Source organism: Loxodonta africana, chromosome 13 (genome assembly GCF_030014295.1).
Source record: "Loxodonta africana isolate mLoxAfr1 chromosome 13, mLoxAfr1.hap2, whole genome shotgun sequence".
In the NCBI taxonomy this organism is placed as follows: Eukaryota; Metazoa; Chordata; class Mammalia; order Proboscidea; family Elephantidae; genus Loxodonta; species Loxodonta africana.
The window spans coordinates 59825810-59838941 of record NC_087354.1 but is presented as its reverse complement, the minus strand read 5'-3'; the positions used below and the strand labels follow the sequence as shown (position 1 = coordinate 59838941).

Sequence of the window (13132 nt, the reverse complement as noted above, 5' to 3'; positions counted from 1 at the left end):
TCTGTCTAAATCCAGTGGTCAGCACAAAGCATCTTCTGGTTGTAGAGGATTTTACAGCTAACAAAGCCTTTTCCAAACCTCTTCTCTCTGGAATTTACAACAATCTTGCCTAAGAATGAGGGTAGGCATGACTGTTCTTATTTGACAGATGAAGGAACAGGAGCCCAGAGAGGTTAAGTAGGTTGAGTTCACACAGTTGGTTAAGTGATAAAAGTAGGACTACACCTGGTGGTTTTGCCCGACTGCTGGCTAACACAGGTGCCAACACACAGTGCATCTTCATCTGTGAGCTGTTTTTCCCAAACCAAGCGGACGCTGTGGTGTTTGAAGGTGGTTTTGCTACTGTTTCCAAAATTGGGATCCTTGCTGACAGGTACCTATCGCATTGTACCTCAGTAAGCTTAAACCAACAGGCAGGGTACTTTTTACAACTCTCATAGAACACACATATTTAAGAAGATTCATAACATGTATTTTTAAAATATATTTCTAAATTACCAAGATACTATATTGGGAAATAGGTTTAATTTTTTTCAAGAGCATTCTCTATTCATATAATTATTTCAATATAGGTAAGAAACTAGGAATAAATACAGTCTTGGCACAGTTTACCTTTGCAGGTGCATTGGAACCTACAACACTTCCCCTTTTGCCTTATTCTGCTCACTCCCACTTGTGACTGTTTACAAATTCACATACACATTTGCAGTTCCTGGGGAATGGAGACCGAGCTGCTTTTCTGAAGCTGAGGCCTCTTACTCCAGGGGCCTAACCCAGTGCCACTTCTTACTCCATGGGCCTAGCCCAGTGCCGCCTCTTACTCCAGGGGCCTAACTGAGTGCCACTTCTTACTCCAGGGGCCTAGCCCAGTGCCACCTCTTACTCCAAGGGCCTAGCCCAGTGCCACTTCTTCCTCCACGGGCCTAGCCCAGTGCTGCCTCTTACTCCAGGGGCCTAACCAAGTGCCACTTCTTACTCCAGGGGCCTAGCCCAGTGCCACCTCTTACTCCGGGGGCCTAGCCCAGTGCCATGCACACAGCAAGCATTCAGCACACGTTTGTTGAATGTGCACATACGGTTTTTCTGTACATTGGTTTGGCTGAAGTTGGATTCTACCTGTAGCATTTTGCTAAAGAGTTTTGGATTTGTAACAAAACTTCACTTTCATAGTAAACAGTATTTTTAAAAAGCATAAGAAACATGGTAATAAATTTAATACAAATTATGCGTTATAACTACTCTTTGGCTATTTTTTAACAAATTTTTTTTTTTTTTTTTTTACTAAAGTGAAGTACTAAAAATATAAAAAAGCAACTAGAGAAATTGGCTTAGTCTGTAAACATAGTAAACCCTGTAAACATGTATTTACTACGTAACTGTGCGAGCGTAAAGAATGACTAGTAAAGGTGAGCTCTGTCCTTCAAAGCTCACTTAGAAACACTGCTTTGTGGAGCTTTCGTTTAGTGCTTGAAGAAGGAGTTCTTCTCACTACACAAACAGGAACAAGTGATAACTGTGTCACTGAGCCACAGGATACACAGGCAAGAGGAAGGCTTTAACACTTGTCACTCATTGCAGTTTTGAATTTGCTTCACGTATCTTATGAATCACTGTTGAGTAAAACTACATATTAACAAAAGTTAAATACTTTTAAAATGAAGTAAACAGTTTTCTGCAGTTGAGTCAGTTGACTAAAAGTACAGGTAACACACTTTACATGGTTTCTCCTAAAATCTGGGCAGAAGGTGCGTTAGGCATGTCAATGTAATAACAAATAGCTGAAAGCAGCACTAAATAGATTGCTGTTTACTCAATAGTAAATTATTTTTTCTCCAAATTTCAGTTTTTCTTCTCAAGAAGTATGAAACTTTTCACACATAACACTTATCACAAATATTTCACAGTTAGAATTTCAGTAGTTAAAGAAAGAACTGCCTGGCAAATGCTGTCAAAGAGGTAAATGTTGAGAACAAAACTCACTACTTCGGGGACACAGGACTTGTGTACCCTGCCTGGTGGACTCTAAGAGTGAAACAGCCGTGTCAATGTACTGCGGTGTTTCAAAGTGACTGAAATAATGGTTACGTTGTCACACAGTGCCTCCTAATGCTTGTATATCACTTTCTCAAGTATCTGGGAAGAGTCAACGGCCAAGTTTTTAGTAGTTCCCTGGAAAATTTAAGTTGAGATTTTGCTTACAGAAATTGTGGCAATAAAACATCATAGATCGTTAACGCGTATCTAATCAACCCCATCAAAACCCTGAGTGTTCTCAATTGCCATCTGAAGTTTATCCCATAATTCTTCAAATGATTCATATGGTGGCAAGTCCAAGCGATTGAAGCTGAAAGAACAGAGAGGAACTGGTTATGAGAGACACTGACAAGGCGCCTATCACCATGGCAAACACAGTGATGCCGGTATTTGTCATTAGGCCACATTTCGGCACTAACAGACACTTTATCAACAGGGGTAGAAGTGAGATACAAAACTGGGCTCAGGGCGTGGACTCTCTCCATGACTCCCTGGTGGAGACTTCCCACCCCCTCCTCAATATCCAATGACTGGTTCCTCTGCCATTTTAACCTCCAGAAGCGAATGCTCCAGGCCCTCTTGGGGCGGCCCCACCCTCATGCCATGAAGGCAACATATGGTCAACAGTTTAGATGGGCCTCTCCAACATTTGGCTACCTGGACGTCAAGACCAGGTCTACCTGATAAAGAAAGGTCTGTTCCTGGGTTAGTGCCGCTGACAACTCCTCACCCACAGCTGCCAATAACATATTACAGACAGACCAGAACTTCTCCCTGCTCTTCCGCGCCTGGACTACCTGTTAGCACTTGCTTACCAGGTATGAGCTCTTGGCAGCTTGTCAGGGGTACCCCACTGTTCAACTGTAAAACACTGTGGTCCGTTTGAACCTAAAAGAAAGAAGAGTTTCTCTGGTTTCATATACTTTATGCAGGAATCCCTAGGCATTTCAAAACTTACTTTTTTCAAATGCAGAACTTACATACATAGGAAGCTAATTTGGTTCTTTAAACTCAAAAGAAATAAAGCCTGTCCTGTGTCCGCTGGCTTCATTGTCCAGCCTCAAATGAAGAGACACTCTCCGTTGGCCCATTTTAACCACTGTATCACTCTGCCCTAGGGCGGCATGTCTGATGCTGCTGCTTTTTTCTCTAAATTTTATTTAGTTTGTTGTTGAGAATACACATAGCAAAACATGCACCAATTCAACAGTTTCTACAAGTACCATTTAGTGACACTGATAACACTCTTTGGGTTGTACAGCCATTCTCACTTCCTTTTGAGTTGTTCCTCCCTCATTAACATAAACTCACTGCCCCCTAAGGTCCCTATCTTTCGAGTTGCTGTTGTCAATTTGATGCCATATAGATAGTCCTTAAAAGAGCACAATGCTCAAGGCAGACATTTTTTACTAGTTAAGCTAAACTATTGTTTCATTTTAAGATGACTTCAGGGGATATTTTTGGTTTAAGGTTTAAAGATTTTCTCAGGGCAATAGTTTCAGAGGTTCATCCGCCCCCCATGGCTCCAGAAAGTCTAGGGTCTGTAAGAATTTGGAATTCTGTTCTGCATTTTTTCCCTCTGATAAGGATTCCTCTGTAGGATCTTTGATCAAAATGTTCAACAATGGTAGCTGGGCACCACCCAGATCTTCTGGTCTCATGGCAAAGGAGGCAGTTGTTCATGGAGGCAATCAGCCACACATTCCATATCCTCCTCCTATTCCTGGCTCTCCTTCTTCCTCTGTTGCCCCAGGTGAACAGAGACCAATTATTGAGCCTTGGATGGCCGCTTGTCAGCTTGTAAGACCCCAGGCACTGTGCAGTGAACTTGGAGGTAGACAAGAAGTACTAAACACGTATTAGGCCAATTAACTGGGATGTCCCATGAGACTGTGACCCTAAACCTCCAACCATGGAACCAACTATATTCCCATATTCTGCTCCCCTCACAGGTACACAGAGGAAATTTGTATTTTCTTTTTTCAGTAGGACTGAAAATAGCTTTAATTTTGTCTGCTTATATAAATAATACAGTAGTCCCTGGGTGGTGCAAACAGTTAAGTGCTTGACTACTAGCCAAAAGGTTGGTGGTTCTAATCCACTCAGAGGCATCTTGGAAGGCCTGGTGATCTGCTTTCAAAAGGTCACAGCCTTGAGAATCCTATGGTGCAGTTCTAGTCTGCACATGTGGGTTGCCAGGAGTTGGAACTGACTGGACAGCAACTAACAACAATATATAAATAATATGTGTTTACTGTAAAAAATTAAAGCGATACAGAAAAATATAGTGAAGGATGTGAAAATCACCTCAGACCCCACCATCTTGGTACATGGCTCTAACTTCTGGGTGGACATCCTATCATGAACCTTTGTGTGCATGTGCTCATGTTATACACACATGCTACTTTTTTTCTCATATTATGGATATTTTTAAAAACTATCTTTTTTTGGCAGGGTTTTCACTTAGCTCTTCCGTCTCCAATTCTCAATATACCCCAACCAGCCAGGTCACCAATGTTAATAATCCAATATATAAACTTCCATACTTTTCTCCATGTCTTATAATCATATCCAAATGTATGTGTGTGTGTATAATTGCCAGATGCAGCACAAATATACTCAATATTCTCAGAATTAAAGTTTCTCTCACAGAGGATAACTCTTCACACATCATTCATCACCATTATGCTCACTGTTAAAATCGCAGGACTTTTGTCATCGTTTGGTTTCTATTATATGGAATCAGTATTATATATTTTTTTCTGCCTTTTGATTCACTAACTTGAACAATCCATCATAAAAATCCCTCAAGTCAACTGACATAAACTTAACATTCGGATCACTGGCCATGTAATACTGCATTGTCATATTAACAACATCTACTTCATTTTGTAAATACACAAGAATCTGAACTTATATTCTAACACAAACAACTTGGGCTTTGTGTGGGGAGTATTTTTCCCCAATTCCAAACAGTTCATGAAATCCAGTGTGGATGGGTACAGACCTGGACTACATAAAAGAGGGAAACCCACTGCCGTTGAGTTGATTCCGACTCATAGCGACCCTATAGGACAGAGTAGAACTACTCCACAGGACTTTCAAGGAGCAGCTGATGGATTCGAACTGCAGACCTTTTAGTTAGCAGCGGAGCTCTTAACCAGTGCACCAAGAAGGAAGTGCAGCTAGAGATGGACAAGGATGTTAGTTTGTCCCGCCTTGATTTTCAGGTGAAGCCACTAAAAGACAAAGGCTAAGAGATGGAATCAGGCAAGGAGGGAGGGTATTGGCTAGCAGCAAAGCTCCTGCCTCGGTCTTCCCGCTGGGAGTGGTTACTTAAGTGGAGAAGTGGCAGCTGCCTGACACGTTCGCAAACGAGTATAAATAAAGCTTAACAAGGAAACCAGGCTTGCCAAGGAGATGGAGACCACTAGGAATGCTTTCAGATAGTATAGCTCTCTTCCTTTTTTTCATTTACTTATTATTTTTATTTAGTTGTTGTTGAGAATATACACAGCAAAAAACACACCAACTCAACAGTTTCTACATGTACCATTTAGTGACACTGATTACATTCTTTGAGCGGCATGACATTCTCGCCCTCCTTTTTTGACTTGTTCTTCTCCATAACTTTACTGCCCCCTGAGGTTCCTATCTAACCTTTCAAGTTGTTGTTATCAGTTTGATCCCATATAGATCTTAAAAGGGCATAATGCTCAAGGCAGAAATTTTTTACTGTTAAGCTAAATTATTGTTTGGTTTTAAGAAGACTTCAGAGGATATTTTTGGCTTAAGGTTTAAAGATTCATTTAGGGCAATAGTTTCAGGGGTTCATCCAACCTTTATGCCTCCAAGAAGTTTGGAGTCCATGACAATTTGAAATTCTGTTCTGCATTTTCTCCCTTTTGATCAGGGTTCGTCTATGGAATCTTTGATCACAATGTTCAGTAATGGTAACCGGCCACCATTCAGTTCTTCTGATCCCATGGCAAAAGAGGCAGTTGTTCATGAAGGCGATTAGCCACACATGCCATTTCCTCCTCCTATTCCTGACTCTCCTTCTTGCTCTGTTGCTCCAGGTGAATAGAAAACAAGTGTTGAGCCTTAGATGGCTGCTCGCAAGCTTTTAAGACCTGAGGCGCTATGCAACGAACTAGGAGGTGGAATAGACGCACTAAACAAGATATTAGGCCAATTAACTGGGATGTCCCAGGAAAAGGTCAGCTCAGCAGCTACTAGGCAGCCGTCCCTGACCTGTACTTCCCAGGACAATGCTGTTCTTACTTGTTGCTCTAAGTAAGGGTCCAACCTTAGCTAGCCCTTTTCAAAACAATGTGTTCTTATTGATATCTTTAAAAAGTAAATGTCACTCCAACAAACAGACCATTAACCAAAGTAAGAAAAGTTACTGTGATCTACATCAAACACAGTACTTTTTTTTCTTTTTTACAATACACACCTCTAGTGTTTTTTTTTAGCGTTATGATGTAAATCAACAGGGAAATAGTTTGAAAGGATATACAGAATTTCGCTTTACAGAAAACTGCATTGATGTGAACTATTCTGAATATACAGAGACACCTGCAGTATTACCCCTGGTCCCACCTTTCTGCGATAGGCTGAGGAGATTCCCCACCCCTCCCCCTGCCAAAGAAAAATTTGCATCAAGTAAGTTTTGGGAACTTTGCATTTTACTTTTTTTGTAGAACAAAAAAAACAAACAAAAATTTTTTTTGTTTTACTAAGTCCCAACAAAATCTATTTAACTTTGCTTAGTCCGCCATCTTGTATTCTACTAGAAAACTCTTGGTTTTTTGTTGTACACTCACCCTGAGCTAGACCCAGTAGAGGTCATGCTTGTCTGCAATGGAAGGAAGAGTGGAATAGAATCTAAAGTTCAAGAATAGAAATAACTCAAGACACTACATGTTTCCAGTTTCCCTCTTCACCATCTGATTAAACAGTTGCTTTTGAGTCAGTTCTGACTCAAGGTGATCCCCTGCATGTCAGTGTAGAACTGTGCTCCGTGGGGTTTTCAGTGGCTGATTTTTCAGAAGTAGATCACCAGGCCTTTCTTCTGAGGTGCCTCTACATGAATTCAGCCTCCAGCCTTTTGGTTAGCAGCCAATTGTGTTAACCATGGGCACCACTCAGACTTCTCACTACCTGATTAGAAAGTATAACTGCATTTTGGCCTACTTCTGTGTATCTGGAAACCCTGGTGGCATAGTAGTTAAGAGCTATGGCTGGTAACCACAAGGTCAGCAGTTCGAATTCACCAGGCGCTCCTTGGAAACCCTATGGGACAGTTCTGCTCTGTCCTGAAGGGTCACTATGAGTCAGAATTGACTCAGACTTGACGGCAACAGGTTTGGTTTTGTTCTTGTACCTAATTACATCGTTAAAAAAATCTTAATTTCTCTTTTTTTTAAAGCTGAATGTTTATATAAATGAAAGAAGCTTGAAGAACAATCAGCTGTAAAAAACGCAGCTGGCATCCCTCCATTTTCATATGATCTGCGGAAACTTCTTACCACATAGTTCAGCAAATCCATTCAAAGGTACACGGGATGTGCCAGTGACAAACTGAAGTAATCTTATTCTTTTTTCTGAATCCATCATTAAAACAGCCTGAATGAGATAAAAATAGCATTTAGGAACAGTCTATCACTGGAAAAAGGTAACAGAGTTATCCTGAGAAATATGCTATCAGAATATCGTTACAGATTAATTCTTAATTGTTAAATCTGCATGCTTCTTTAGTTAAACTTGTGTTTATGAGTGGTTTGCTTATTTCTTGGTTGAAACTTTATTTCTAAGGCTAAAAGAAAACTCTTTAGATTGGGATTAAAGCATAATAAAGTGACAAAAATTTCCTTCCCAGATGTGACTCATGGCTTTTTAAAAATCATACTTACTGATATTATTGAGTGGCATACAAATTTCTTTATAAAACAGAAAATCACATTTAAAGGGGCCAGGCAGGTGTCCCAGAGAATACATTCTTGGTTATTATCACAGCTCTCTGAAGAGGCTTCCCTTTATTAAGGAACTAAGCACCTACCTCATTCTATTATTGCCACTGACTTTATTCTGAGCCTTTTACTTACTAATCTGTAATTATGCATGGAGTATGGTCCCATACCCCGAAGGTATCCATATCAGTCTATGCATTAATACAAAATCAAAGATGATTTTTACAGGGTTATGTGTTTTTCAGTTTTATCTATCTATAACCTATTTAGCACAGACAACCCAGAGCTGACTGTAAATATGACTGGACCTATCAGAGCTGACTGTAAATATGACTGGACCTATCAGAGAGTAATTTATGAAACAGAAGCCTTTAATTACCTTCCAGAACCACTGTATGACCTGATGGCCTGCACTGTAGTTGTTCTTGTACCTGGTGTGTTCTCGCCAGTCATTCACATCCACATCTGCCAATCCACACATGAGAAGCTACATAAACAAGAAATGCCAAACTGTGAACAAGAAAAACAGTGGGTATAAAGTTCCTGGTTTAAAATAAAAATGATATTTTCTTACCTCTAGTTCATTTTCATCAAAAATTTTGATGAGATCCTGTGGTATTAGTTCAAAAAACCCCTAGAAGAAAAATGCATTGAAAAACCTGGTTAGCATGGTCCACAGACATTCCTATCCTTCAGCTACTGGGTGCTATGGGAGGAATTCCATGTCCACGTAGATTTCCACCACAGGCTTAAGTCAACCAAGACCTCGGTGTGGCAAGAACATGCGCCCCAGTGGAGAGGGACCACTTCCTCCTTCAGGCCCGTCCCTCTGCCCGTGCTTGGTCTACCCCTCCCTAAACCTCCTTCTCTTAATTAATTAGCTCGCTCCTCATGCACTGAAATTTGTTCATGTCACATCCGCCTTAAAAAACAAACAAGAAAGCAAAGGTCCTACTCTCCTTCCCCTCATAGCCAAGGTTGGGGTGACAGCATTACACACTTACTGAATCCATCTGTTCACCTTCCATTTATACTCTACCCCACAGCAATCCGACTCTAGGCCTCTACTGCCTGAAACTGTTCTGGAAAAGTCAAAGACAGTTTGTGGCTAAGTTTAATAAACACTTTCTGGTTCCTTATCTGACATCTCTCCAGTATGATACTGTTGGAAACACCTGTCTTTAGAACTCAGTCTTGAAACATACCTTTCTCTCCTGGTTTTTGTCTCCCATCTCTGCCTGCCTTTGTTCACCTCCTCTCAATTTTCCTTTTTGGTGTTCCGAGTCTCCCCATGTGGAGCTCCTTCACTGCTCCCCCGTCTTGATAATTTGTCTAGTTCGCAGCTTCACTACACGATGCAGGTGGCTCCAAGTCCAAGCTGCCACCCACACCCCTTTGGTTTACACTACCCACTGCTACTGCTCTGCCTTCCGGACTACCACCCAGGGCTCCCTTCCCATCACCATCCTGACCGCTGGACCTGTGTCTTTTTGCCCAGCACAGCACCAGGCACACAGTCAGTGCCCAATACTAAATAAATGGAAGAGTGTGTGATAAATATGTACGTCAGCTTATGAAATGAGTGCCCTGAAAACACCTAAACGTCTACCAACTGGGAAAGTTTAAATAAATTATAGATTTATACTGTGAATAAAATGCTGCCACAGAGAAACTATATATCTTAACATATAAAGACTTCCAAGAAATATTTTGTGAGGGAAGAAAGCAAGTCATAAGACATGTATAATGTGATCCCATTTAGAAAAAGAAACAGTGTATTATAATGTCCCTCTAGCACTCTTCTTTCTTTGCTCTCCTGAGGTTACTTAAGGTGACAGAAGTGGGACTGAGACGGAGTGAGGGGGGGTTGAGAGAAGGGAAGGAGGACTGTCAATGTTTATTGTACTAAAACCCTGAATGGCTGGATTTTAACAGTGAACATCTATTTACATAATATTTTGTTAACATAAAAATGTAATTAAAAATAGTTTAAAAAAGCCATCTACTAACTTTTCTCAGATGTGATGAGGCCCAATATTTGAAACTTACAGCAAGTACTCTGAAATTATAGAAGAGCAAACAAAAGAAAACTAATACCTCTTTAAAAGCAGCCATTTGCTTCTGTATTCGGTTTACAAATCGCCATTGTATTACAAGACTAGAAGGAAACAAAACATTTCAGTCTTTTTCACATCAACCAGGAAAAAAATGTAGGGTATATTAATTTCAACTAGAAACAAAAAATAAAAACTAGCTAAGCACGAGGCAAAACTGAATACGAGTGGGTAATACAGCATTGTTACAAGAAGAGAAGAACATTCAGAGTCTGGCCATGGGGGAAGAGAAAGAAGGTAAGAAGAGCCTTCCTGAGAAGAAGCACAAAATTTATGTATAAAATACAGTAAAATACTTAATAATAAAATACTTACTAAATATATTCCTTTTTGTTCTTATTGGTGACAACTATTTCCGATCCACCATTTTTCAACTCATGTTGATGTGTCTAAAAGTAAACACGGTATCTTGATACGTTATTTCAGTGAAAAAAAAAATACACATTTTATAGTTATACCAGAAACCTGGTGTTTTAAGTTAAATTTATTCAAATTTAAAAGCTAAGAAAACTGAAAATATTAGCTTTACTAAATAAGTATTGAATGAGTCAGATGTCAAAGAAAGCACAAATTCTTGCTGAGAGACAACTTTTGTTACCGGAAAGTACATGTAGAAAATAGCACACAGAGAAGTGCTGAGTATACGCATTATTTAACATCTACACTTACGTCACATCTGTTTTACAAGTTGTATCATTTTAATTGATCAATATTTACAAACCTGTCCAAAAAGTTCTTCATCTATGATAAACCTGAGGTCCAGTTCTGTTGGGTCATTTTCAAGAATCCATCTTAGTGAATTGTAATATTCACTATCCTAGTTGGAAAAAATTGCACATTGAAAATTTGTATGTATAAACAGGACACCTGAACTTGCAAAAAAAGTATACTCAGGATCTGAGTAAATGAATGATGAAAGGGCCAGCTGGACATCTTTTTACACACACACAACACACACACAAAATACAACACACAAACACACACAAAACATACACAATCACACAACACACACAACGCACACACACACACAACACAAACACACATACAATACACACATAACACACACACAACGCACACACACACAACACACACACATCTCAAAAGGAGCTGGATGACTAGTAACTGTTAGAGCCAAAACCAGTAACTGTCAGAGCAAGGACGCATAAATCAACAGAGTAGTGCCAGCTTAGAAGTTCTGAAATCTCTATGTGGAAGCAGTGGAGGGCGGACTTTAGGACCCAATTAAAGAGCTACACAAAGCAGTTTTCAGGTAAGTCCTAACTTCCACGGATATCCAGGAGCACCTAGCACCTTTCTCATGCGGCCTACGAGAAGGTGCATGAAATGTGTAAGTAGCTATGAGGGTTGTTATATATACCTGTCCCAAGTTAAAGAACAACCTCAAATTAAATACAGAACCTGAATTAACCAACTCAAATGACCATGCAATCTTACAACCTACAAAGAATTACACTGTTTGCCCTGATAATGTGTAACAAGAGAGGTATAAAGAGTGTACTTGGACCAAGGACAAGGTCTTGAGGGCCATGTGTACACCACTGTAGGAGGCTTTGCAGTACAGGTGACAATAAGCCTATGAGGGATTGATCCTAGGGTTTATTTTTCTTTGTAGCGGCCTAACATCAAGTCCTTGTCTTTGGGTGCCACTGTGAAAGCACACAGCATTTATCATAAAAGATCACAATTCAAATGTTGATGCAGGAGAATACATGAAAATGGTGTGTAGAATGCTGACGTATTTAGGGGCAGTTTACTTGTATCTGCAACTTACTTTGAAATGGATCAAAAAAATAAGACGGATTCATGGATAGATGGACAGATATGTGATACGACAAAAACAAAAAACAAACCCCACAGCTGTCGAGGTGATTCCGACTCATAACGACCCCGAGGACAGAGTAGAACTGCCCCCACAGGGTTTCCCAGGAGCTCCTGGTGGATTCAAACTGCCAACCTTTTGGTTAGCAGCTGAGCTCTTAACTACTGTACCAACAGGGCTCACTAAATCAAAAACTGAACCAAGCCCACTGCCATTGAGTTGATTCTGACTCAGCGGCTCTACAGGACCGAGTAGAACTGCCCCACAGGGTTTTCAAGGCCATAAATCTTTACAGAAGCAGACTGCCACATCATTCTTCAGTGGAGCAGGCTGGTGGGTTCACACTGCCGACCTTCCGGTTAGCAGCCGAGTGCTTTACCCACTGCGCCACCAGGGCTCCTTTGTGATAAGACAAGTATAGAATAATGCTAACTGTGGAATCTGGGTGGTGAGTATACAGGTGTCCACTGTAAAATCAACTCAACCTTATTATATACTGGAAAATTTTCATAGTAAAATGGTCATTTGCATTTTGGAAGATTATAATTTATTAATTTCTATATCATTAAAAGCGAATCCTTCAAAATCTTCACCTTCCTGTTAAATTAAACTTCCTCTATATTATAAGTGAAAACGACATACCACTGATTCCATATCATGGAGTGTTATTGGTTTTTGTAGCATCATCTTGTAAAATGGCCGGATTAAAAAACCTTGTAAAAATCAAATATATTTAAAATGATCACCACGTGAAAATAATCAGACAATTACATTTTTAAGAAGTTTCATGCCTAATACTAACCATCCAACAGCTTGCCATGATAGACTGCCATTCCAGCCACCCGGCCTATGAACTTGAAGTAAGAGAGGTGGTCTTCATTACACAGTCCAGAGTTTGGATTTATCTGTAGGGTATAGTTATCCCTGCAAAGAAAACCACACTTAAATACTCCTCTCTACATTTCATATAAACATTTTAATATGACAAATAATTGTAAATTATCTCCCGCTTTTTAGAATTGTTCACCTCTACTGGAACCACATTCGTTGTTGTTGGGTACCATCGAGTCATTGCTGACTCCTAACGACCTCACGTGGCAGAGTAGAACTGCCCCATATGGTTTTCTTGGAACAGTCATTTCTGAAACATTAGTTATCGTCTCCCTGTT

At 40.1% G+C, this 13132-nt stretch overlaps 1 protein-coding gene across 7 annotated transcripts in view; it reads right to left on the bottom strand.

Annotated features, from left to right (window-relative positions):
• Positions 1–450: 450 nt before the first annotated feature.
• NEDD4 (NEDD4 E3 ubiquitin protein ligase) overlaps positions 451–13132 on the bottom strand; it is a 121399-nt gene continuing 108717 nt past the window's right edge. For all 7 annotated transcript variants that reach the window (XM_064267522.1, XM_064267520.1, XM_064267519.1 and 4 more), the window contains 10 exons: positions 12766–12887; positions 12606–12676; positions 10845–10940; positions 10439–10512; positions 10107–10167; positions 8584–8643; positions 8389–8496; positions 7569–7665; positions 2850–2922; positions 451–2344 (listed from right to left, as the gene is read on the bottom strand). In XM_064267522.1, the coding sequence (XP_064123592.1) occupies positions 2242–2344; positions 2850–2922; positions 7569–7665; positions 8389–8496; positions 8584–8643; positions 10107–10167; positions 10439–10512; positions 10845–10940; positions 12606–12676; positions 12766–12887 (865 nt within the window). In that variant the 3' untranslated portion in view covers positions 451–2241. The remainder of the gene's footprint in view (positions 2345–2849; positions 2923–7568; positions 7666–8388; positions 8497–8583; positions 8644–10106; positions 10168–10438; positions 10513–10844; positions 10941–12605; positions 12677–12765; positions 12888–13132) is intronic.